Source organism: Emydura macquarii, unplaced genomic scaffold (assembly GCF_026122565.2).
Source record: "Emydura macquarii macquarii isolate MOO-44397 ecotype Brisbane River unplaced genomic scaffold, CSIRO-AGI_Emac_v2 contig_1043, whole genome shotgun sequence".
Taxonomy (NCBI): Eukaryota; Metazoa; Chordata; order Testudines; family Chelidae; genus Emydura; species Emydura macquarii.
In genome coordinates, this window is record NW_027131180.1 from 20516109 (window position 1) to 20544059 (window position 27951).

Here is a 27951-nt window from a genome sequence, read left to right on the forward strand (position 1 = left end):
TTAATGCATTACTATTCGAGGACCCTTAAAAGATTCTCTTCCTTTTAATTTCTTACCTGAACAGCTATCATCCTTGTAAGTAGAATGCTTTTCATTACAGGTGTATTTTTATTCTCAAATTCCATCTTCATAGCAGATAGATTATATTTAACTTCCTTAATACTGCTCATACCCTGGTCAATATTATCTCCATAAGTGCTGCAGTCTGACTTCACCAGTACATACTGAGTGTCCTGGTATGTTTGTATTTGACTTGGTATACGATTGCCAGATACATACTCTCTCTCTGATATTGTTGCTTTATCAATATCAAAAGGAGCTTCAGAATCAGCATATATATAACTAGGTTGCCCATCAACATCTGGAATAGGAGGTATTTGAGAAATCATTGGGAACGTTCTTTCATTTTCACAACCTGAGGAAACGTTAGTCAGAGGTATATCATGATTATCAGCAATAGAGGCATGGAACAATACATTTGTAAAAGATAGTGGTCCTTCTATAGTCTCAATACTCTGACTAGGCAGAGAATGCATTGATATATAAGAATTATGTGAGGAATGTCCTGTGACTAAATATTCTGGAGTTTCACTATTTGCTACTGTAGCATTAGTAGAAATTGGCATACAAGGTTTAATATAAGATGATGGTTTGAATTCCTTAGCAGCTGGGTTTAACTGTAGTTTGCTCTGGGAATTTTCTTGAGTATTTTGACAGGCTATGTGATTTTCCTCTTCATTTCTAGTATTTTCTTCAGTTTCAGTTATGTCTGTATTTTCCTTAAGCAGAACTGCATGCTTCATCAAGCCAATAAGATCATCCATCATAACAAAACGAAGGGATTCCAGAAGGAAAGGTTTCAGACCACCTGCATCTTCCACAATCTTACGAGCTTCTGCAGGGAAATGTTGATATTCTCCGACTAACAATTTATCATCGATTTCCATGGGACCATGTTCCTCCAAGATCTGAGAGAAATAGCTTGAAAAAACAGGTATATTCATTAATCAAAGCATTTTCATTTCACTTTTAAATCATACTTGGTGTTTACATTATTGTTTTAAAAATAATTTCTACAAAGAAAAATAACATTAGAAATGTATTAATTTTTTAATTTTTTCAAAAAAAAAAAACAAAAAAAACCCAAACCATTAAGAAACGCTTATTGATTCTAGATATTTGCTCTCTACCTCTTCTACAACTGTGACTCAAATTACCTTTTCCAGTGCCAATATAAAAAGGAGATGACCAGTGCCAAAAACTGAAGTTACGATTTATTTATAAGTTGAAAAACAGGATCTCTCAATTAACACTTTATTTCTCAAAAAAGAAGCTAGTGTTATATATTTTATCTGAAGGATTATCAAGGAAAAGATAGTACATAGTGTAGTTAGCTCAAGTACACGGATGTTAAACACAAATTATTGGAAATGTAAATAGGAAAGAATAAAAGCTAACAGCCTAAACAAAATGTAGCTATGGAAAACATTGGGGTGATATTCAACATAGCTATTTTAAATAAGACAGTCAGGTGAACATGAAAGGAAGAAGAATGAAATGAAAACATGCAGCAAATATAGGATTCCCCAAGATTTCTGATGTAGAGTGTCATACAAGTTAGTTTTTCTACTACTGCAATGTACATCATTTCCCTTTACACACATTTATGAGCTTTGAGAGAGGAGAGAAAAATCTCTTCACCTGCACTGAAATGCTTCAGTAAGGAATATGCTGATTAAAGGACAGTTTGTCATATGACTATCTGGCAGGCAGAACTGTATGAAGTAGCAGGCCCAAAGGCTATCGAGGTGTTTCACGACATCCTGAGTAGCATTTTGAAGGAAGAAGAAAAGCCACAAGACTTCAAAGATGCTATTATTGTATCACTGTTCAAAAACAAAGACAGCAAAGCTGACTGCAGAAACTACAGCAGCATTTCTCTCTTCTGTACAGCAGTGAAAATACTAACTCGCATTCTACTGAACAGACTCATTACAAACATATCTGAGAAGAATCCACCAGAAGCACAGTGTGGTCTCAGACTAGTTAGTAGTATTACTGACAGGATTTTTGTCGTAAGGCAGGTCCAGGAAAATGTTTACAGCACAATATGGATCTGTATGCACTCTTTATCGACTTGACCAAAGCTTTTAATATGGTCAGAGAAGGTCTATGGGATATTTTATATCAACTGGACTGCCCAAGAAGGTTCATACAAATCATCTGTCTGTTCCATGACCACATGACAGTGCAAGTCTTCTCCAGTGGTGATTCTTCTGACACATTAAATCTCGAATGGAATGAAGCAAGGCTGGGTATTTGGCTCCAATGCTGTTTAATTTGTTCTTTGCCTGTGTCCTCAGCCATCTCCAAGGGACTTGGATCTGGGAATATACACCTGCTACCAACTGAATGGTTCCCCCTCTTTGATCTTCAAAGACTCTGTGCTGAGACCAAGATGCTGGAGAGACTTCTCATTGAGGCACTTTTTGCAGATGACTTTACCTTGATGACCTATAGACATGATGACCTCTAGGTCATTGACAGGTTTTCTGAAGCATCCCAGCTTTTTGGCCTCATCATGAATCACGTTAAGACAGACGTCTTGTTCCAACCAGCAGCTCATTCCAATGCCTCTGCACCAGCCATCTTCATCCAAGACATACAGCTGAAAAATGTGTATCAGTCCAGGTATTTGGGTTGCACCACCTCAAGTGACAGCTCCCTTGACAAGGAAATTACCTCTAGAATCAGTAAATCTAGCCAGACTGCTGGCCGACTCCAAACAAAAGTCCTTAACTAAAACGACATTGGTCTGTCCACCAAACTGAAGATCTACAGTGCAGTGGTTCTAACATCTCTCCTGTATGGATATGAGACATGGACTCTTAATAGATGGCACATTAAACAGCTTGAGCAATTTCATATGCGCTTCCTCCATTCAATAATGAGCATTTGCTAGCAGGACAGACCAACCAACATTAAGGTCCCTGAGAGAGCAAACACAACCAGCATTGAGAAAATTCTATTGAGAGCACAACTTAGGTGGAGCAGACACGTAATCAGTATGAAAGATCATTATCTTCCGAAATAGATCTTGTATGGGAAGCTGAGGCAGGGCAAAAAGAGGGGTCACCCGTGTAAGTGCTCCAAAGATAACCTGAAGAGTAGTCTTCAATGGGCTGGCATCAAATCTCAAAGAACTCAAGCCAGTGGCTCAGTAAGGACTCACTGGCAGTCTCTGACAAGATCATCATTTAACAGGTTTCAGTGGACTTGACAATCGTCTCCAGATTGCACATGAAAGGCGACAGAGCTGAATCATCAAAAATCATAGGTATGGAATTCCCATGCCTTCAGTATGGTCAACTCTGTGCATCAGGGTTCAGACTTCAGAGTCATCTAGGTATCCACGGATGGGAATTGCAACAATATTGACATCAGCGATAGACTACCACCACCATTTTAAAGAATGAAACAGCTTACACTAATTCACCAAACACCAAAAAAAAAACCCTAGTCACATTTTTCACTAAGAAAAGAATGTCCAACACTCCCATCTCCAATACTCCCAACACTATGCAGAAATAATAGGGCTAAAGTAGTAAACTGTAACCACCAGACAAATAACTCAGTTTGTGTCTAATCTTTCACTTTGTTGTAAGACAGCAATTACTCACAGCCTGCAAAGTTCTACTGCTCAGAATTGAAACTAAAAATCAGAACTGTTGTGACACATTCAGTTATTTCGCAAATAAACTCCAGACTAGAGACACTAGGTAATGTACATTTACAGGTAGACAAACATACACTGTCCAATAAATTAAGCCTACAATTTGACATCATCTTTGAATTAGAGATCCTAACTCTGAATTTTCTTTATAATTTGATGCTTGCAGCAGTGATATATTAAGACAAAGACACCACCTTTAAAACTGGTCATTCCGAATTACCCTCTCTCAGACACCCTCTACACAAACCATCTCTCCACCACCACCTCTGCTATGTTGTGGGTGTTTTTCTGTTGTCTTAAAGACCTGCAATTCAACTTTTAAGATTACTAAAAAAATTATAGAAAAATGTTTCCTTTTTTAGGGGTATGTTTACTTTGGACATTTAACAGCAAAATGTGTACAATCACTTCACTGTTTCACCTGCCTGTGGGAATCTTTTACTCAGCAATAGAGAAGATAAATGAACATTCAGAATACATGGACATGTTACTAACCAACCACAAAATTTGTCAGGACAACTCAAGGGGAAGGTGCTATAACAAACTTATTGAAAATTTTTTTTTTTTTTTTTTTACAAATTGGCTCAAATTCAATTTGACATCAGCAGACAGTCAACTAATCTCACTATAATTTTAATTTCTGCTGGAAATACTAAATAAGGGAAGAGTGTGTCCATTCTGATCCCAGAGAACTATTCCTTCATGACACAGCTGCCATTTATATAGTGAAGCAAATTAGTAATAGTACCAAAATCTTCCACTTCTAAGTCACTTGTTCAAATTTAACAAAGGGTTTGTAGAAATCAAGTGTTATCAACTGTCAGCTATTCAGTGGACTCTGTGAAATAAAACTGGTCATCTCTGTTCAGTTCCCAGCAGAATGACATCCACATGAAACCCTCTGCCACCACAATTTGTATTCAAAGGCCTTTTAGCTCAAAGTTGAAGCATATTAGAGGGGGATGATGTTGGAACAGATTCTGTACCAACAAAACAGATATATTCTGTCTCCAAGGCTGGCAATCTTTCAGAAACAACCTCCAGCTTTCCCTTTGATGGAATTTCTTATTCCCTTACATCAACATTTATAGGGGTACAATTGGTCCACAATTTATTTGTATTCCTCAAGTTTGAGTTATTAGCTATTATCAATTACACTCTAAATTTAGATTTTAGGATGTTTTATTTCCATCTACTGGTTCAACATTTCTTCTTTCAGAAAATACTGTAGATTAAATCTTAAATGGATGATGCAGAATTTATCTGCACATAAACTGGAAAATTCCCCCAAATTAAAAAAAGGACCTAAATATTTGAAAATTACTGAACAGAAAAGTTTACACCTACTCATATAAACTTTCACATGTTGGGTCTGGATTATTATCCAAAAGTCTCTGATAACTGTTACTGTCTGAAACATTGTCATACAGAGCTTCAAATTCTTCCACTTGATCACGAAGATATTCTGGAATTATGAAAGGCTCACCAGGATTCATAAAACTTCTACTGGGAAGAAGAGAAATCTTATGATTAAAAAAACCCCACATCATAGTTTACTGGACTCATCCCACTGTCCTAATGCACAGGACCCAAGATTAGCTGATTAAAAGTTTTTAATAGTAATGGTAAGAATGGCTTGATACCTCTAAGCCAGCAGTTCCCAAACTCTACCATGTTGCGTACCACCAACATAAAATGCCATCACCTATATATACTACCATGACCAAGTCCGGTCTCATGGCTGGAAGCCAGAAGTTCAGGAAGCAACCGGCCGAGGAACTAAGCTGCCTGACGCTCCAGTTGCCAAGGCAGCTTAAGCAGAGCGTTGGCAGCAGCTTAGCCTGAAGTTCTGCGGCTGACGCTCTGCTTAAGTTACCTTGGCAACTGGAGCGTCAGGCAGCTTAGACAAATACCATTGGGAGGTGGCCTGCATACCACTGGTGGTACGCGTGTCACAGTTTGGGAACCCCTGCTCTAAGCAACACCCTGAGAGTCTGAATTTTTTTGTCATTAGTGTATTTTTTTAGACTAACAACAAAGCTTTTGAAAAGACTTTTTTACCCTTAAGTTATTGATAAATACTATCAACCTCAACTTCCATCTTAATAAATTTTTTGTCTGGTATATGTTTATGATATAAATACTTGAGAGAAGGGACTGTATATTCTCCTTCTTGTGTAAAAGTGGGGTGCTACACAAAAACAACAAAAAAGTTGCTTGCTGGTACTCACAACGTATTTTCTTCTGGAAACATACCATCTTCTTCTCGGGTTACTGCACCAACCACACCAGAGAGTACTAAAATAGGCTAAATTTTAAAAAAAAATAATTTTTTCACTTTGCCACAATATAAAATTAAAATATCTAAAAGACAATGATCCACTATCAGGAATTTAAGTGACTTATCTGTACCAAATCCTGTTTTAGTTTGACATATATTCAAATGCCCTACAGTGAATTATGAAATTTGACTACGTGATTACAAGAAAAGCAGATTAAGCCTGCCCAAAAATTCTTCCAGATTTAAATGAATCGTCTGTTCTTCAAAAGTGGTTGTAGAAACTAGAAAGAGACATTCAACCCAAAATGACTTTTCACTCTTTTCTCACCTAAATCCGATGATATCTTCCTACCTTTTCATTAACTCAAATGTAATCTACAGTCCCTATCCTACAAATATTTAAATACTGAATTTCATGCATTAGGAATATTTCCACTGAAGGTTTTAGAGGACTGGAACCAAAGTATTTATTTGTTTTATATTCTGTGCCTCAGTAGGGCTTTTCTGTTAACCTGCTCCTTTACATTTGTTATTCTTCAGGTTAAATAATTTTACCTACTTCATTCATTCATTCCTAAGTTTCATATATTTTATATTATGTCCTCTATTTTTTTACTTTGCCATTAAGACAAATTTTTAATTAACTTTTTACCTCTTCTATAACTTTAGAAGTACCCTACCTGATACTAATAAGTGAAAAAAATTTAACTTCTATTTTACTACAGTTTCAAAGGCAGCTGAAAACAAAGATGATTCTTTTTGAAGCTACTTCTTACCAATGTATCCTCACTAAATTCAGGTCTTGAAAAGCAGAACTAATAACAGACAGATAATAGTTCCCAAAGAGTGGCTCACATCTCAGAAGTCAGAAACAGAACATTATTCCTTAGAGTTATCTGTTAACCAATATTTGACAGGGTATCTAGTAATGGATATTTTTTCCTAAGCTTTTAAAGGGATGGTTTCTGCTTTTTCAGTTACTAATATGTCACATAAACACAATCAGAACAAGGGGAAGATATTCCCTATGCAAATATTGTTTCACATATACCCTCTCACACAAAGCAGATTTTCCTCACAGTCCTGGTCATGTTCACCTTTGTTAATTACTGTACATGAAGCTGTTGGACTGATTAAGGTTCATGTGCCAAATCTGATTTGTTTCCAGTGATAACTGGAGCCAAAAAGTTTATCACAGTTCTGAAGTAATCACAGTAGACTTGGTTCTCTTGCTGTATGGTACTGAATTCCCCCCCACACCTTTACCTAACTGTGGATCAGTACATTGTAAGAGAATTTTTGGAAAGGTAGAGAGGATGCTGATGTGGTCCTCAGAGCCATGGCTGTTTGTGAAACTATGAATGTATTGACTTTAAAGCTTTTGCTTTCTATAAATATAAATTCTGAATTGTACTTTAATTAATACTTACAACATTAACTGTACCTTAGTAACATTTTCTATCTAGGGACTTTTCTTTAACTGAATTTCAAGAATACTTCTCAACATGATGTTTTGGAAAGTACCCAGTTGTAGATTTTTAAATAATCCAAATTCCAATTCTTATCAATTTCTTATAGAAATGACCAATAAAAATATTACATACCCTTGATTCTTTTGTCTTCTTCTTCCTATTTTTATTTTTAACTTTGATACCATTATTCTAAAACAGAAACATAAAGTCAATAGCTACTCATTAAGGTGAAGTTACCATGTGTTACTTATACTGACACACACAGTTCTTCAAATTAAAATTCTCTTTTTGGTTGGAATAATAATTTACCAAGTACAATAAGCAATGTATTTTTTTCACTTCTTGAAATCCACTTGGAAAAATAACTTGGCAAAAATCTTCTATTTAGACTGTTCCACTCACATGTGTTCTGTGTTTTCCTCATTCTCCACTTTTATTATAAAGACATGGATTTTAAAAACAGAACTGACAACATTTCTGTTTCTGCTGCTTGTTCCTGCATGAAACAATGATGCTGTTCTGTGACAACTTCTGTAACAGACGGTGATGTCACAAACAGCACAACTTCATGTGGGGAATAAGCATCAGAAATAGAGCAACAGTTGACAATTTTGTTCACATGAAAAATATCTCTATATGATAAGTGAGGAAGGAAAAATGTGAGAGGAAATTAAGAATTATCTTACTTCAGTTCACGCTTCCTGTTAACAGTAACTGACTGAAAGACCTGTAAAGCTTTCAGGCCACGGACTCAAAAGGAGAGGGAAATCTGCCTGAAGGCCTTGCTGATGAAGCAGCGCTAACACCAGCCTCCGAACTGGCATGATCCACCTTGGTGCCGAGTATGGCGTTGGGGCAAAGCGCCCAGCTGGCACTGGCCCCTCCACTGCACTGGACGTCTTCCTCTTCCCCATCAAGGAAGAAGCAGAGGAGGCAGCGTGCGGAGAGAGGCTGCTCCCCCACACCAAAAAAGTCCAGGGAAGCGGAGTCGAGCGTGGAACCAGCCGGCTAAGGGTTCCAGACCAGCCGGCTAAGGGTCGGCAGGAAAGGGGATCACTGCCCAGAAGTGTGACTCGATGAGAGAGCCACCCCCGACCCTGGGAGCAGAAGGGGGCCTCTTCAGATTTACAGTGCCATCCACACCGGAGGTGTTCCAGGTGGTGAGAAGCTTGATGGCCCTGCCTTTACTTCCTTCTCCTAGGCCCCCAGTGCCGTCGAGGCAAAAGGCTCAGGTCTCCAAGGGGAAACCCGTGATGGGTTTACCGCAATGGCTGCACTGCTCCCCTGAACAGAGGCGCCCAGGTCACGGCACCAGTCCCCAAGAAGGCACTCCCGGTCCCCAACTGCTGTGCTTCCCTTCTGCACGCCTTCTTCACTGCATTGCCCCACCTGAGGGGGTGGATTACCAGCATCGATTTCCTGATCAATTGAGTGGGTCTACACTGACCGCTCAATCGATCCAGAAAGATCGATCTGATGGTGGCAACTTTGCCGCTGTCAGTATAGACATACCCTAAATTTTTTATTTTTAAATCATAGTTATACTCTGAAAAGTGACTCTAAAAAAGAGTCAATGTGTAAGTTCTACGTTTGTCTCAAATGACCTTCTGAGTAAATATGCTCATGTTCTTAGTAAAAATAATTTTTGCAATTACTAACCTTGCAAGCTCAACTTTAGATCAGACCGTCAATTTGAGTTCTTTCCCTGTCACTTACTGTTTTGAAGTGTATAGTACATGAAGTGGTGAGAGTTACTGCTGGTTGTCGTCAGTGTTACCTCAAACAACACACAGCAAAAAACCCCTGACTTCAATTTTGGATTCAAAGTTGGCAGTTTGGGCGGAATGGGGGAGGGGAACAAAAATCAAACAAAAACCCAAATCTGTCTTTTACCCGTAAAGTGGATAAATGTATCTGACCTATCACCACCACCCAAATGCTATTGTACAGCATTGTAAAACCACACATTAGTATTAAGTACTGTTTCTAAAGCCCTTTCTATTACGTGAAACAGATGGCTTCCTTGCTCTAGCCAAGGGGAAAAAAAGTGTTCCTCCAAAAACCAAGGAAGATGGGATATTCATAATATTTCTGCTTTTTCTAACTATAGATTGTTTTGAAAACCTTTCAGGCCTACAGAAAAACCCTAGAAGTGCAAAATAGGACGGGAAAATTGTGTAAGTCCCCTTTAAGTGGGCATGCATTTTCATTATACATTGTGTCTACTGTGATGCTTTTCTCTTGAGCCTGTATTTATTTATTTTTCAATTTACTATTTAAAAAACTTACTGAGATATCTTCATTTTCCTGCTTCTTTAATATAATGCAAGGAACATCTTTTGAAAGGAAAATATTAAATCACATTAAAGAAAGCAAGTTATAAAGTAGTACACAAAATATTAGATTCTGTAAATGATGATATTTTTGGGATAATATTTTAATGTTTAATATATCCCCCAGAATAAAGTTTTTCTCTAAAACTTAATTCCTGCCAAGATGCATGCACATGCTTAGAGTTAAGCACTATTTTTACTGGAACTATTTATATGCTTAAGGGTAAACACATGCATACATCTTTGTACGATTGGGACCTAAAAGTGGAATAAGGTATCGCTCATTGTCATCATACAGCCTTGACAAGGCCTTAGCATTTCAAGGAACCCTAAAGATAAACGTCTGCAAATTAAAATAATTTTCTGAAGACAAAATTCTATAAAATAACTGCAGCAGGTAAAAATTCCACCCTTTCAACAAGTCAAAGTAAAACTACTGGGTTTATTTACATGGGAAATGCAGCTCCAGCAACAAAACTACAAATTTAATCTCATAGAATGTCTATGTAGTTTCACAGGAGCCTGGTGTATGCTGCATTTTGTATTTCCAATTTTTTAACTACATGGGTAAAATCTTTATATATGCATAACCAAAATTTGTAATCACATTTATCATCAAGAATCAAAGTAATCCCTTAAAAATATTCATCCATAATCCATAATTCATCCAGCATTACAATACACATAATGCCAACTATTAGTTTCATTTCATTTAAATAACTCGGGCCTATATTAGCTGCATTCTTTTTACATGATCCTGCCTCTTTAGACTTTGCTCTGTCTTCAATATGGAATTCAGAAGATCCAACATGCAGTTCATCAAGAAAGGCTAATACTATCACAATGTATCATTTAAGTTACAGTGTCACCATTTTCCTAGGATAATCCACTATAACATATATTTACTCATGGAGCAAAGGCAGGCCTCACTTATAGAAGAGATAAGTGGTATACATTTACCCATTTCATCAAAGAATTCATCTAAAGCTTGATGCAGAGATGGAAAACTCTCTCTATTATCCTCTAATAGCCATATTACACAACGAGTTTCCTTCAATGATGCTTCATAAAAACAGTTAAGTATTTCATTATCTTCAAGGTTAGTCAGCACATTGCCTAATTTACTGCCATATTTCTCATTCCAGAGAATGGTTATAAAGCTAAGGTCAAGCTCTTCAACAAAATCTCCATAGCGAGAGAAAAATATATTTGTGGCTTCCAAACCTGAAATGAAAAAAGTTAATATCAGTTAATAAATTCAATTCAAGACTTAGGTCATTCCAATTTAGGGCTGACCGTTTGACATCTCCTACAAAACAGCTTGCTCCAAAACCTAGGTAAGTTTGCCAAAACTGAAGATATATTCTGTAGACTTGAAAAGTACAAACAGAACAGAACAGATTCCAAAAATCAATTTTTACTCTACCATCAATTTCATAAATGCATCAATTGCCTGCCAAAATACAGGGAATGAAATCCAATCAAAAAAAGATTTTATCCCCATTTTTGGCATTTTTTTACATATCTGACCCCATTTTATTTGTAATATACACCCAATATTTTACTTAAATGACAAACCAAATAAGCAAGACAATATTGCCACAAAAGTTAAAAGCTGACTTCTTCAAACTGCAATCAGCTAAAAGGAACATTAGCATTCCAATTTGTAAGTCCAAGGCAATTAATAACTGGTTACTTTGCAAAAATACTTAGATCTCTCTCTATTTTACAAACTGTCTTCTCCTTTCTGGATTTTAAAGAGGAGGATTCTCCACATTTGATCCTTTCCTACTGACAAAGTCCCGTATGCATCAGCTGCAAAGAGTTCAATACATCAATTTATCTGTCATTTAAACCAAACTAATTTTAGGAACTTAATTAGAATTAAATGTTGTTGTGAATATAGCTATCAAGTTCAATATTTAGAAGAATAATTTTACTCTGGAAAGTGACTTAAAATGCCACCTTACTATTCAGATACATCTTGTTTGTATTAAGGATACATCTGAACACTTCAATGACAGGTTCTTTCACTGTTTTTGACAGCAGTGCAGAGCCAAGTGAGGTTACCCAGGGATAATTGAGGGCAGAATTTCCGACTGAGGATTAAACCACAAGTCAGAAAGAACAAAACTTGACTTTAAAATCCCTCATTGAGAACGAAAGGCTGGCAGTTAGGGATCTTGTAGCCATCTTTTAATTTGTAAACTGGACAAATTTAATGTGAAACCACTGAGACAAACATGGAACCTCATGATAGCATATTACTGAGTTACTTTCCAGTAAATGGAGAAAATGCAAGGTGGAAAGCATACTTAATTTTGTAATTTCATGCAAATTAAGTTATTTTACTGTTACATGACATATGACCTACCAAAATTGTTAAGATCTTTTATCCAATAATGTAATTTTGGATCCACCTCTTCAAGCTCACTCAGCACATGGACAAAAATTCTTGTCTTTACTCTATTCGCCTTCTGAATTAAATGATTTATGAGCTGCTCCATCACTTCATTTGATGAATTGCTTCTTGTGGAACACACTGTGTAATCCTCCTCACTTATTACCCACCAAGAAAGTAGTTCACTAAGAAGTTTGGAAGTGTTATATACACCGGTTTTTATCTGGTCAATATTTTGCAGAATATACTGCAGGACTCTATCACTAGCAAATAAACACCTCTGAACAGGACCTATAACAGAAAAAAAAAGAAAGACTGGTATGTCAGTTCAGTACAGCTACAAAATAGAATCAACCTCAAAATGCAGATAAACTTGATTACATTCTTTTTTTAAAATGTTTTTACCATGTGAATTGGAATTCAAATGTGGTTACAGCGGATGCTACTTGCAATTGGTATAACTTAAGAAAATTTTAACAGAATTTCTCCTACTAGTAATTGAATTTTAGATGCACGAGAAACTGATTTACAAGAAAACCCAATGAGAGTCCTGTAGCACTTTAAAGACTAACAAATTTAATTTCTGTAGGCATAAGCTTTCGTGGGCTTCGTCAGATGTAAGGAATAGAAATCAGGTAACAGGTATATAGATACATATCCAAGGCTAAGGAACAACAATGGGGAAGTAAAAACAACGAGAGTTCTGTGGCACTTAAAAGACTAACAAATTTAATATTTGGGGAAGTAGTTGAGGCCTATTCATAACCATTGATTAGGAGGTGAGAATGTGTGAAGTGACAATTACTTCTTGTAATGAGACCCATTCCAAGTCCCAATTTAGACCCAGTTTGATTGCAGAATTGGAACTCATCTGCAGACTTGACACAGTTTCTCTTTGAAGTCTGATACCACTTCGTGATACCACTGACTTCCTGAGAAAACTACAATCCATCGGTGATCTCCCAGAAAACATCATCGTAGCCACTATGGATGTAGAAGCTCTCTACACCAACATTCCACATAAAGATGGACTACAAGCCATCATTATCAGGGAAAATGTTCCTGATATCTCACACCTGGTAGCTGAACTTTGACTTTTTCCTGACCCACAACTACTTCAGATTTGGAGCCAATCTATACTTTCAAGTCAGTGGCACAGCTATGGGCACCCGCATGGCCCCACAGTATGCCAACATTTTTATGGCTGACCTAGAACAACGCTTCCTCAACACTCTGCCCCAAGCACCTCTCCTTTATCTATGTTACATTGATGACATTTTCATCATCTGGACCCATGGGAAAGAATCCCTTGAAGAATTCCACCGAGATTTCAATCATTTTCACCCCACCATCAACCGCAGCCTGGACCAGTCCACACAAGAAATCCACTTCCTGGACACTACAATACAAATAAAGGATGGTCACATTAATACCACCCTATATGGAAAACCAACTGACCACAATACATATCTTCATGCCTCCAGCTTCCACCCTGGACACATTACACGACCCATTGTCTACAGCCAAGCCTTAAGATACAATCAGATTTGCTCCGATCCCTCAGACAGAGACAAACACCTACAGGATCTCCATAAAACATTCTTAAAACTACAATACCCACCTGGAGAAGTAAAGAAACAAATTGACAGAGCCAGACGGGTACTGTATGACGATTTTTAGTTGCTTGACTATAGTTACTCCATTTTAGCTAGTGTCTTTGTTCATAGAGGCAAGGCCGTTCCACTCTGTGTAAGGATCATGGAAAGTTTTCGCAAGAATGCAAAAGAATATAAGCCTCGGCCGGATTAAGCAAGCTATGCAACCTTGATAGATAAGCTGTAGCTAGAAGTAAAACATCTGCAAAGACTGCAGAAGTATCTTATGAATATGCATACCTTTGTAAGTAAAGTAAAGAAAGTAGGCCAATAGTTATAGAGGAAATAGGTTTGTGCCCTTGTAAGGGGGATATGTATGCTTTTGTTATTCATCTTTAGGTAGTAATGAGGTATAAGTCTGTAACTTTGAATTCGGGGTCTTTTTCCACTGCCCGCGTGTGGGCTTGGAGATTGACCTCTGCAGAATAAACCTTTTAAACGGAGATTGTCCGGACTGAACCTGTGTGGGTCTCTATCGATGCAGGGAAACGAACTCCTGGGAACCTTTTTCCAACAGTACCCAGAAGTAACCTACTACAGGACAGACCCAACAAAGAAAACAGAACACCACTGGCCATCACCTACAGCCCCCAACTAAAATCTCTCCAACACATCATTAAGGATCTACAACCTATCCTAGCAGATGATCCCTCACTCGCTCAAGCTGTGGGAGGCAGACCTATCCTTGCTTACAGACAGCCCCCCAACCTGAAGCAAATATTCACCAATAACCGTACACCATACAAGAAGAACACTAACCAAGGAACATATCCCTGCAACAAACCCCGTTGCCAGCTCTGCCCACACATTGACTCTAGTGACACCATCAAAGGTCCTAACCACAGCAGCCACAACATAAAGAGCTCATTCACCTGCACATCTACTAATGTACTATATGCCATCATGTGCCAGCAATGTCCCTCTGCCACGTACATTGGCCAAACCGGACTGTCACTACGCAAAAGAATAAATGGACACAAATCAGACATAAAAAAATAGAAACATCCATAAACCAGTAGGAGAGCATTTCAGTCTCCCAGGACACTTTGTAAATGACTTGAAAGTTGCCATACTTCTACAAAAAAACTTCAAAAACAGACTTCAGCAAGAAACTGCAGAGCTAGAACTGATCTGCAAACTTGACACAATCAAACTGGGTCTAAATAGGGACTTGGAATGGTTATCTCATTACAAGAAGTAATTGTCACTTCACACATTCTCACTTTCTAATCAATGGTTATGAATAGGCCTCAACTACGTTCCCATTGTTGTTCCTTAGCCTTGGATATGTATATATATACACACGTCCTATCTGATTTCTATTCCTTACATCTGACGAAGCGGGTTACAGCCCACGAAAGCTTATGCCTGCAAAAATTAAATTTGTTAGTCTTTAAAGTGCTACAGGACTCTCGTTGTTTTTGCTGTATACAGACTAACATGGCTACCCCTCTGGAATGATTTACAAAAGACGCTAACCATACTTCTTCAATTAATATTAGATAGAAAATTTTAATTACCAGTAATTGTAGCTTCAAATTACCACCACATGGGATGCATATGCACCCTTAATGCCTAGATGAAACTCTCCAGAGCAGCAGTGACCAGTGTGGATGCATGCATCTGAACATTATGTTTTAAAGATATATATGGAACTTGGCCTTATCCCTGCCGCAAAGACAATGAAGAAAAGATGGGTGGCAAGTGTGAGAACTGTAGTCACTAGCATTTAATCTTTCTTTCTACTTCAAGAACAGCCTCTAATAGACTGCTACTTGAGAAATTAACTTGCACTAACTATTTTCAAAGAAGATGGATCCGAAGATAATTTTAATAAAGACTGCAATGCTGCTCTCCCAAATTTGGGACCAGACCTACTCAACCTAAAGTAATGGTTGTTTACATGTCTCAATTGAGCTCCCGACAGCAGCCTTACACATCTGTGATACCTGTTTGAGACATGCTGGAGATAATTTACACCAATTGGAGAGTATCCTATGCAAGGATATTCCAGGACCGATTCAACAGGCCCACAGGTTACAGTTACAGTTCGGAGGCTGGTGTTAGCGCTGCTCCATCAGCAAGGCCTTCAGGCAGATTTCCCTCTCCTTTTGAGTTCATGTCCTGAAAGCCTTACAGATCTTGCACTTTTCCTTCCCTCTAGGCACTTTAGACAGCTGTCGTGGGGGGTCACTAAGAGGGAAGGGCTTGGTGCAATAGATGCAGGGCTTGAAACCCAGAGACCCGGGCATGTCCTGCTCCCGGTGGAATATTCCAGCAGAGACTATTCCTAACAACTATGAACTATTAACAACTACTTAACTAACAAAGGACAAACAACAACTATCTAACAGCTATTAAAGGTACTGAAAGAGTACTTGCGAAATAAGCAAAACAGTTCCAGGAACCATCACAGGCAGAAAGAAGGAACTGAGAGGGGGTAGGGCTGGCAGCACCTGTTGTACCACAGCATGTGTGCGGGACTCCAGGGAGCGCCGGAGCCGGCCCTATGTGTACTGCTAAAAGGAAAAAATTCTGGTAACAGTGCACGGAGGCGCGCACAACTAGAATAGAATCAACATGAGCAAGCATTCGAAGAAGAACAAAAGCCCTCTAGAGCTGATGGCCCCCAGAGTGGATCTCACATGACATCCCAGATGGTTGCAAGGTCAACTCTATGGGCCCTGAGAGAAAATTTTCAAATTGTTGAGCCCAGAAGAGTCATAAGTCACAGGTTGGCAGAAGAATCATCACGATTCATGTACGACAGAGGTACAATTTGATTAAAGGAACTGGCTTAGGATACAGATCCAAAAGTGCAGCCAATACAGAGGACCTTGTTGCAAAGGAACCAAGACATTAACTGCTGAGGCATCGCATTGTCAACAAATTACAATTCCAAACCCTCCCTCAACACTGGAGGTCTCACTGGATCTGTGATGCCTATGCCATTTTCGGTTCCTAGCAACCCTAATGGAATGGAACCAGGATTTGCTAAAGAGCACCACAATGGCATGAAGAATGTCAGGGATCCACACTCACTAACAAAGTAATAAGAAAGGGACTGTGTGGATCAGGGCCAGAGCTCTTTATATATCCTCAGTATCCATCAGCAAGTAACAGGCATTTGTTTTCTAGAGGGCTATGACTGCACCAAGGGCATGTGTTCATCCCATAAGTGAGATTCTACACATATACTTCTCAAAGGAGAAACTATTAAAAGCAACCACTATCTTTTCCACAGAAGGAAGCTAATACATATTAAACTGTTTAATGTGAAATGTAGTAGTATTTTATTTAATACTGTATTGTTTAAGTTTAGCAGCAAAGGCTATGAAAAGTAAATTAACTTCTAAATTAAGGCTTGCCACAGGCATCTTATCTCACTCATTTTTGGTAAATACATTTGCATTTGGACTTAAGTGCTGAAGTGAAAATGAAAACAGCTATTCTGTTCTATACAGATTCTACTACTGTGCTCACCACTGTAGTATTTGAGCATCTTCCAGTAATGCTTTGACTAGGGCTCTTATGCACGATGGTAATACAAATAATCAGTAATTAAGCAACATGACTACGCACATCATTGAAGATCAGTATTTACAATTCTCTCCTTAAAATAATACTCAGATCTGATTGGTGAAGGATACATTAAAACTGCTACTTATGCTAATCAAAATATCCATTTGAGTATATAAAGCACAGCAATACATTAGAACAAAAATGTATTCTACAACACAAATACCTTAAACTTCCACATACCTTTATGACAATCATACTTAGACATATTATTTTCCCTTTTATTTTCTTCCACACTATCTTTTGCAGAGTTCAGTGCTTCTTCTTTTAGATGCTTTCTCTTTAATTTTTTTTCTTCTTTTATTTTTAGCTTCCTAGAACTGATAAATGGAACTGATTAGTGAGGCAAATCAGCCTCAACAACCATTAGGCAATTTTTTCTTTGGCAGTTTACAAACATTCTCCTCCTATTAGAACATTTGTCAGCTTACATTATAAAGTTTTCACAGTAGAAGTCATTAGTCAAACTACAGAGAAGTGAAATTTGAATATAGCTATTCTTCAATTAAAAAGTGATGGAGACCATCTATTACCTTCAGGCATACTGAAAAACTTATTTTAAGCTTGTAGCTGTAGAAAGACTATCCTAAATATTTTACAATAATCAGTATTGTGCAGAGCTGACTTTAAAAGATTCTGTGGCATAGCATGCATGCACATATTTACATCTAACACGTACAAGACGTTGAGTTATTTATAAATTTTAAATATTTTCCAAGGTTCCTATGATCAACTTAAACAACACAAGAAATCCATCTTTACACATGTAAATATAATTACTGGAATTCATATTTCGAGTAATCTGAATGCCTAAACGAAACATGTTTAGTGATTATCTCATTCCTAGAGATAAAATTTTCCTTTTGGAACAAGATTATGGGGAATAAAATACTGAGGATTTTTACTAAACCTGTCCAATAGATATTAACATTTGGATTTCCCAGGCTTCCTTTCTAATCAAACAAGTGTATCCCCTCACTATAAAGCAACCACATTTACCACTGTCAAATCTGTTGTGAGCAATAAATGCAAATTCCTTTACAGATATTACAGCAATGCTAAGACTGTGCAAATCGAACATTCAAATGTAATCTGTATGCACAATTCAGTTTTTAATCAGCACTTTCTTAGGATCCATAAAAAAAATTTCAGTCAAGTAAATACCGTAGGATCGTGGGGCTCAAGCTTCTCCATACTGCAATGCCCCACTCATGTAGCTGGAATCTAGCCATGTCCCTCCTCTCATTTAACAGTATGAAAGGGCTGAATGGTTACAACCCCCTAGATTGATTAATCATGCTCATGCAGTGTTTCTCAACCTTTTTGATACCAGGGACCAGCTTGCTGCCTTCCTAAAAACTGTCTCAGAGATCTCAGGGAGCAGCAAGGAGGCTGCCACAGACTGGCGCTAGTCCACGGATCAGTTGTTGAGAAATATTGGGTGTATTCTCTTCTACATATGCTCAACTTCCATAACAGAAGGTTACTTACCTGTAACTGGAGGTTCTTCAAGACATAATCTCTATCTGTATTCCAGTGTTAGACATGCACACCATGTGCCTGAAGCCAGAGAATCAGAAAGTCATGTCCGTTAGTCCGTGCATGCACCCTTATTCAGCTCGTACCTCTGACCAAGGGAATAAAGGGCTGAGCGGACCAATCGCCTCCCCAGTTCTTTTTCTACCACAAAACAGATAAGATCCAAAGTAGAGAGGAAGGAGGGTGGGTAGTGGAAGACAGACAGAGATCACACATCTCAAAGGAACTCAAGTTACAAGTAAGTAACCTCCTCCTCTTAGTCAAATGATGGTCCCTATTGCAGTCCACTGTTGGGTGACTGACAAGCAGTACCTAACTAGGAGAAAGGTGCAAGGATGTAGATGGTAGGACTGAGTGGAGTACCGCCATCCCAAAGGAGGCATCAGCAGAAGAGTCCTGCACCAGGACATAATGCCTTGAAAATGTGTGAATGGAACTCCATGTGACCACTTTACAAATGTCCAGGAGGGGTACCTCCTGAACAGATGCTCTAGTCATTGCTTAAGCCCTGGTGGAATGAGCTCTTACTTCCTTGGGGTGGGTAGATATAGCAGAATGCAGACAGATATCCATTTGGAGATTCTCTGGGTGGAAATGGCATGCCCGCTGATTCTTTCTGCTACAGTGACAAACAAACAATATTGGGGATTTCCTGATTGGTTTTGTACTCTGCAGGTAGAAAGCCAAGAGTCATCAAAGATCAAGGGAGTGGAGTCTTCGTTTTTCTGCAGAAGCATGTGGCTTCAGGAGGAACACAGGTAAGCGAATGGATCAGCCAAAGTGAAATTCCGACTTTATGGATGAATTTGGGGTGTAGATGTAAATAACCCTTATCCTTATGGAATACAGCATGTGGAGGACCTGTCATTGTTGCTTCAAGTTTGCCAATCCTTTTCACTAATGTGATGGCTGCGAGAAATGTGACTTTTCATGGAAAGGACAGACACAGAAGAAGTAGCTAAAGGATCAAAGTGGGGCCTTATTAGCACCAAGAGAACGAGTCAGGTCCCACTGGGGTGCAAGCTTCTGAGCAGGTGGGAAAGTTCTTATTAAGCTTTTCCAGAAGCTGTTGGTCAGTGGGTGAGTGAAAACAAAGTAATCTTGAGAAGGTGGATGGTATGCACTGATCACCACCAAGTGGACTCAGTAAGGAGATGATGGATAAACCAGACATCTTCAAATATAGGACGTAATCTAAGATGAGAGGACTATCCATATTCATAGTCTCTGACAGAATGCCACTTTGTTGTATGCAAGACAAGAACCACCTCCATTTAGCTAGGTAACATTTTCTAGTAGACTCCTTTCTAACATCAGAGAGAATTTCTCATATGACTGAGAAGCAAGGAAGTTCTAAGGATGATGCCCATCCAAATACCAAGCATTGAGGTGGAATGGCTGTGGACTGGGGTGTTTGATTTTGCCGTTCCACTGAGTCAGGAGCTTGAGAAACTTTGGAAGACTGATTGGTGGGTATGACGACATGCGTAGGAGACTGGGAAACGAGAACTGTCTGTGCCAGAAGGGGGTGATCTTGCTCTTGCTCTGCCCTGCCGGATCTTACACAGAAGTTGTGGTAGGAGCACTAGCAGAGGGAAGGCATAGGCGAACTGGTCTTACCAAGGAGGAGACCATCACCCTGGGAATAATGACCCTGGGCTCCTCTGGAGCAAAATGTGGTGCATTTGCTGTTTGCTTGAGACAAATAGATCCTTGGTTGTGGGTTTCCCCATAAAGTGAAAATGTTGGAGTACCACGTTGTGAAGCTTCCACTCATGGTCAATTGCAAAATATCTGTGACGGAGTTTGTGAGCATATTCTGCTTTCCCAGGAGCTGATAGGGTGATTTGATTGCTGAGGCACCAGTTCCAGAGGTTGATTGCCTCTGAACACAGGGAGGTGGACCCTTGCTGATGTAGAACACTGTTGTAGTGTTGTCTGACTTTATAAGAACATGGTGAGCACAGATGAATGGAAGAAAGGACTCACAAACCTTCTGTACTGCCTCTGGTTGCAGAATATTGATGTGCATCCTGGCCTCTCGAGATGCCCAAACTCCATATGATGTCTGGTTGTTCATGTGGGCTCCCCAACCTAGAAGGGTGATGTAAGTCCACAAGGCCACGTGACCAAGCAGGGAAGTGTAGTATCATCCAAGTCAATGCATACACCTCCTGGTGGTATTTAGCAGCAAGGACCCAGTTGTTGAGGTATGGGAAAAACAAGGAGACCGAGACATCTTATGTGGGCTGCTACTACTGAGAATATTTTGGTTAAGATTCTGGGGGCAGCTGCTATGCCAAAAGAGAGTAAACCTGTACTGAAAACTGTTGGGGCCCACCATAAATTTGAGAAAACGCCTGTGGATATCTAAGTGAGAGTAGGTGTCCTTCATCTCAAGAGTCATGATCCACATGCCCTTTTCTAAATATGGAATTTGCTGCCAATGGGACCATGCGAAATCTGAGTGCAAATGAAGCAGTTGCGATGGCGGAGGTTAAGGACTGATCTTCACCAATTCTCTTTTTTAGGTATTAGGAAGATGTCAAGTAAAACTCTTTCCCTTAGTATTGCAGGGGAAAGTGTTCTATTGCTCCTCCCTGCAGTAAGAAGTCCACCTCTTCTGTGGGAATACTCTTGAGAGTGGTCCCTGAAGGATGGGGAGGGGGATTTTGGGGGAGATGGAATGTAAACTGTCACATAGCTAGACATTCATGCTTATGAGAGTGCTTGCTAATTTCTCGATCGAGCCCTGTCGTGGGGTCTCTGGGGATGGATTCTCCCGCACCAGAGTCAGACTTTGCAGCAGAAGTTCACTCCTTACTGAATCAGGCTTATGTACAAGGAGAGTTCCCCAGCCTGGGTCCAACTGGGGCCTTCTCCGTGAAGTAATGATGGAGACAAAGTTCCTGCCCTTCTCAGGTACAGCTAGGGAACAATTGGCAGATACTGCACCTCGCCACGATGTGAGCTTCCCCAAGGCAGCATAGGCAGCATTGATAGTTGTCGCTGACCAAAAAGGATCATGGGCAGGAAGCACAGACTTTGAAGTCTGGGATCCTGGACATAGTCCGGTACCCAAACAGGGTAAAGAGGTGTGGTGAGTTCCCCCATAGACTAATCTAATACTAAAGCTACTAGAATTGTTAAAACTGCTAAAAATATAAACTATAAGGTTATTTATTGTTTATGGGATGTAGTCAAAGCTGCAGACACTAAAGGTTCCCACCTGAACCATGGAGCAGTGAGAAGGAATTGGAGAGGTGCTCAGTCCACCCCACCCTTTATCCCCTCAGTCAGAGGCATGAGGTGATCCAGGGCGCATGCGTGGACCAATGGACACTTACTTTCAAATTCTCCAGCTCCAGGCGCATGCATAACCCACAGTGGAATACAGTAGAAATCATCACTCAAAGCAGAACATACATATGTCAAAAACTCCCTGCTTGTTTCCCACCACCACACACTTCATAGTTACTTCGCCCTGGGTCATATTGGTGAGCAGAATGAAGGGAATCTACAGTCCTGGAATCACAGGTTGTTTCTGATGGGATTCTGAACAGTAAAACAGCATTCACCGATGTTAAATTAATTATAATTAGGCTTCAGATTTAATAGCCCATTGAGAAGAATGGAGCAATTTGCACTTCCAAACTTTTAGTCCAAATTCTGTGGAAACCAATGGAATTACAGCAAGGATTAATTTGACCTTTGATTCTCTCTGTATGAAGATTTAGAGAAGATGTCTTTAAATTGATCCTTATTTTGAAGATTTTTTTTCTTGGCCATAAACAAGTTTTGTTTTTTTTCATTGCAAACTTAGTTCTTTAGAAACTGCTGGGGCAATTTTATAACTACTAATAAGATTTGTTAGCTAGTACCAGCTCAATATGAGCCCTGATTTAAACAGGTTACATCCTTTTAGCTTTTTCCTGCTTCATATTAAATTAGGAACCCTCAAAATCTTTTATGCTGTTTTCTGAACTCCCTCCAGTTTGTTAAATTTCTAGTAACAAGGTGAACAGAGACGAATCAAATAACCATTTGAATACTTGCCACAGCCATAGAGAGTGACTATCACCTCTCCAAAATATGTGGAGTACTTCAGCTATTTCTGAAATGACGTAATCCCATCCTATTGTAAATAATGCTCATCTTCAAATTATTGATTTAATTTACTCTTAATCCTTGAAATCTTACCTTGAACATTTCTGTTTAACACTGGCTCTTGGTGGATCCTTAGTTTTAGGGATTTTTTGTTCAAACTACAAAAAAATAAATGACATCATATTAACTGAATTTGAGTACTAAAGCAATCTTCATAACAATAGAAACAAAAATTACCTCTGATATTTCAAAAGTTAACAATGAATTCAGAATTCAGAAAAAATGTGACTAACTGGGCTGTTCAAGCCCTATAAAGCTGCAAATCCGGTTATATAAAGACAACTAGTTCACAGGAAAGGTAATCTAGCAGAAGTCAAGAGAGAGAGAGAAGCATTCCTTACAATTATTTCCTGATGACATCTCATACCATGATACTGCTTTACAGATACATAAACTACCTTACATAGCCACCAAAAAACAGAAGACAATTCCATCACAACATAAAGTCTGGATATTTATTTAACTTAATTTGTCATGGGGGATCAGCTCCTAAATCTTCCTTGTCCTTATCATTAGGAGTTGCCAGGAGGTGTGAGATTTCTTCCAACACTGGTTGTGATGTTGGGGGCGCAGCAGTGTTTTACAGTTTGTGGGATTTCTTCCCCTCCTTATGAGGAAATTCTCTGTATCATCATCATTTTATTTGAATATAGTGGTAAGCTTTGGGTCATAAAGCCTCTTCTTCCTGATTGAGTACCAGGATTAAAGAACCCACTTACATATTAAGACCTAATGGTTAGTAGTTAACCCCAATGGTCCAACTGCCATATGGCAATCTGGCTTGTGGAGCTGGATTCCACCAACAGAAAAGCCGTGACCACAGATTTACTTGTATAGTATTCTGTGGCAGCAGTGGAGAGATACTACAGTACCTCAAATAAATCATTAGCAAATAGCCCCATGGCTTTGTTCTCCAAAATTTATTTAAAATATTTTATACCCTGCCAGGCAATTCAGAAAAGCTTAGAGAAATGCTTCCTATTTACTAAAAGAAGAAGTTATTAACCTTGTGCAGTAACGGTGATTCTTCAAGATGCATGTCCCTGTCTGTGCTTCACTTCAGATGTGCATACATCTCTTGAGGCCTTGATCAGAGATTTTCCATTAGCAGTGTCTGTTCGACCTGTGCACATGCTCAATACAACCTTGTATCACACAGCAACGGTATACAGAGCTGCAGGAGTGAATCCCCCTCAGTTCTTTCCCTGTCCAAACATCCAGCAAAGACCAGGCTGAAACACAGGGGGAAGAAGGGCTGTTAGTGGAACATCCATAGGGGGACATCTCTCGAACCAGTTACTGCACAAAGTTAGTAACCTCTTTGAATAGCATCCATATGGGTGCTCCACTTCAGGTGACTCCCAAGCAGTATATCCATAGGGAGGAGGGAGTGTCAGAACTGACTAAGACTAAAGACAGTACAGCAGTACCAAGCACCATATCAGATCTGACAGCATGGAGCAAAGCAGAGTGTTTAGAAAAAGTATGCACTGAGGTCTATGTGGCAGCTCTGCATATCTCAGACACTGGAATATTCATGACTAAATCTGTGGCAGTTGCCTGTGATCTGATGGAGTGTGCACCATAATCCTTTGAAGAAGCAGAGCACCAACTGCATCATAGCAAGCGACGATACACCCGACATCCACCTCTGAAGTCTTCAAGTACTGAATGTAGTCCCCTTGGATCTCTTTGTGATGGACACAAGAAGTCTAATTGATTTCTGAAATTGCTTGGCCCTGTCTAGATAAAAGGCCAATGCCCGTCTAACCTCTAAAGTCTGAAATAAGGTCTCAATGCTGCGATGTATGTGGTTTATGGAAAAATACTGGTAGATGAATGGACTGGTTAAAATGAAAATTGAACAGCATTTTAGATAAGAATTTAGGTTGCACCCGTAAAGAGCTCTTGTCCTTGAAAATGACCATAAATGGGAGACAGGATACGTTATCAAGGCCCAATCTCCCCAGCCCCACGACCTGACATGATATCTACTAGAAATGCCATCTTCATAGATAAGAAGCAAGGAACAGATTGCAATAGGTTCAAACAGAGGTTCCATGAGGTATTTAAGTACCAAGATGAGATCCTAAGGAGGAGCAGGATCTTTAATCTCAGAGCAGAGGTTCCCTAAAACCCTTAACAAAACTTGAGCGCATAGGCTGAGCAAATATGAAAAACCTTTTTAGTGGGGGATGCAACGCTGATATTGCAACGCTGATATTGCAACAGAGTTAACTGCTAACCCTGATTTCCTCAAGTGCAGCAGATAACCCAAAATGACGGTGATGAAGACAATTCAGGCACAAGACAGTGATGGCGACACAAGTGGTTGAACCTTTTTCAGTTCCAAAAGATAAGTAATGCAAGTTTACTCCCTTCAACTGTTTAGTAATATCTGTTGTACTCCTGTTGAGCACATGGATTCTAATCCCAAGAACCATCTAGGAGCCATGCTTAAGAGGCAGAGGAACCTCTAGGTCAAGGCGAAGAACACAACCTGTGTCCTTGGAGAAGAGATGAGGGATGGTCAGAAGCTTGAACACTGATTGAGAACACAGGTGAAACAGGTAAGGATGCAAAGCCTGTTTTAGCTAGATCAGTACTATAAGGATAACCCTGGCCTTTGTCCTGTCTGTTCTTGTTCATCATTCTTAGTATAAATGGTGTTGGACAGAACATGTAGAAAAGGCCCTTTACCCAGGGAAGAAGAAATGTGTCCCTCAAAGAGAGGATCTAGGCCTCCTCTTGAGCAGGATAGGGGACACTTCTTACTGCTTCATGTAGCTAACAGGTCCGCCTCTGGAAGTCCAACCTTTGGAATATCCTGTGAAAGATATGAGAATCCAACTCATTTGTACACCTGGGAGAGATGCTTGCTGAATGGACCAGATGCAACATTTGGGACTCCAGGAAGGTAAACATCAGAGATTAATTTGATGGGCTAATACATATACAATTTGATGGGTCCATAAACTTTATAGCTTCATCACACAGGAAGGGGGATCTTGCTCCTTCCTGTTTGTTGATACAGAGCCAAGCATGTCCAGCCCAGGCCAAATACGCACCCCGGAAAAAAATAACGGTTACTAACCTTCTGTAACTACTGTTCTTCGAGATGTTACTCATGTTCATTCCACATGCTAAGTGTGTGCATGCTGCGTGCACAGTTGCCGGAGATTTCTCCCTCAGTAGGACCAGCTCTAGCAACCTCTGGAGCCATGCGTTTATGCACTGGTACAAGGGACACTGTCAGACCTATGCCCTCTCAGTTCCTTCTCATCAATAACTCAGACAGTGGGGTAGGAGGGCGGGTCATGGAATGGACATGATCAACACATATTAAAAAACAGCTATGGAAGGTAAGCAACTGTTTTTTCTTCCTGGAGTGCTTGCTCATGTCCATTCCATGCTAGGTGACAAGTACTACTTCCAGAGGTGGACTCGGAGTTCATGGAAATGCTGACTGCAATACTGTTCTCCCGAAACTGGCATCGTCACGGGCCTGTTGTGTGAAAGTGTAATGGAATGCGAAGGTATGAACCGATGACCATGGAGCGGCTCTGAAGATGTCCTGGATTGGTATCTGAGCGAGGAATGCTGTTGATGAAAGCTGGGCTCTTGTAGAATGAGCAGTCAGGATGGCCGGAGGTAGAACCTTTGCCTGCTCATAGCAAACTTGGATACTAGCTGTTATCCAGGATGAGATTCTTTGGGATGACACAGGAATCCCTCTCATCCTTTCCACTACTACTACAAAGAGTCGTGTGGACTTGCCGAAGGGCCTACTTCTCTCAATATAGAAGGTGAGGGCCCGCCTAACATCCAATGTATGAAGCTGATGTTCCTCAGAGATCTCGCAAGGTTTTGGAAAGACGACACGAAGAAAAGTGTTTCTGGTTGTTGTGGAACCGCGACACCACATTTAGTAGGAAGGTCAGATAGGGGCGCAGCTGGACCTCATCCTTGAAGAGCACCGTATGAGAGTATTCTGACATCAGGAACTTGATGTCTGGCTGAGATGATTGCTACCAGTAAAGCGACCTTCCAAGAGAAAGAAGCAGCATGGGGCACAATGCTAACAGCTCAAACGGAGGCCCCGTAAGTGTTGACAGGACCAGATTTAAGTCCCATGGGGTGGATCGGATCATAAACCTGAGGGTAGCATCTTTGCAGCCCCTTGAGAAACCGGACTATCATCTCATGGGTGAACACTGATCTTTCATGCACTGGAGTGTGGAAGGCTGAGATGGCTGCCAAGTGAACCTTAATAGATGAGAGAGCTAGACCTGGATGTTTCAGGTGGAGCAGATAGTCCAAGATAAATCACAGAAAAGACTGGGATGGAGAGAGATTCTGTTCAGAGGCTCAACAAGTGTAACTTTTCCACTTGGACAAGTAGGTAGCCCTTCTGGCTGATGGCCGGCTTCCTTCTAGTGGATCTCGTGCTTCACTCCCGTTGGGGGCCAGGAAGGTGCTCGTCACCCCGTCTTCCCTGGGTGAGGGGGGGAGGGACCCTGGCCCACCCGCTCCTCCGGGTCCCAGCCCAGGGGCCCTATGAACAGTAACTGCAGACTACTGGCTCTGTATTTTGGGACCCGCAGCCTCTTCCCCTGGGCTACTTTCCCCCCCTGTGTCCTGCTGGCCTCTCAGGCCCTGTGTCCGTGTTGCCCCTTGCTGGGCTCAGTACCTCCTTTGGGGTTCCTCCGCTCCTCCACACTTTGCTGCTCTGGTCCGCTACTTCACTTTACTCCGCTCCACACAGCACAACTCCTCTGCTCCCTCCAGCTT

At 40.0% G+C, this 27951-nt stretch overlaps 1 protein-coding gene and 1 long non-coding RNA gene across 7 annotated transcripts in view; one reads left to right on the forward strand and one right to left on the reverse strand.

Annotated features, from left to right (window-relative positions):
• The window catches only part of TTC3 (tetratricopeptide repeat domain 3), a 133364-nt gene that overhangs the window by 25881 nt on the left and 79532 nt on the right, over positions 1-27951 (reverse strand). For 4 of the 6 annotated variants that reach the window (XM_067545260.1, XM_067545259.1, XM_067545262.1 and 1 more), the window contains 9 exons: positions 23194-23258; positions 17638-17774; positions 12194-12511; positions 10780-11043; positions 9776-9822; positions 7619-7675; positions 5965-6041; positions 5081-5239; positions 57-981 (listed from right to left, as the gene is read on the reverse strand). In XM_067545260.1, the coding sequence (XP_067401361.1) occupies positions 57-981; positions 5081-5239; positions 5965-6041; positions 7619-7675; positions 9776-9822; positions 10780-11043; positions 12194-12511; positions 17638-17774; positions 23194-23258 (2049 nt within the window). The remainder of the gene's footprint in view (positions 1-56; positions 982-5080; positions 5240-5964; positions 6042-7618; positions 7676-9775; positions 9823-10779; positions 11044-12193; positions 12512-17637; positions 17775-23193; positions 23259-27951) is intronic. The other 2 variants (XM_067545258.1, XM_067545261.1) reach the window with 2 other exon arrangements.
• Positions 654-27781, forward strand: LOC137151048 (uncharacterized). The gene is made up of 3 exons (XR_010919144.1): positions 654-994; positions 19669-19751; positions 25427-27781. It is a non-coding gene; the product is annotated as an uncharacterized lncRNA (long non-coding RNA).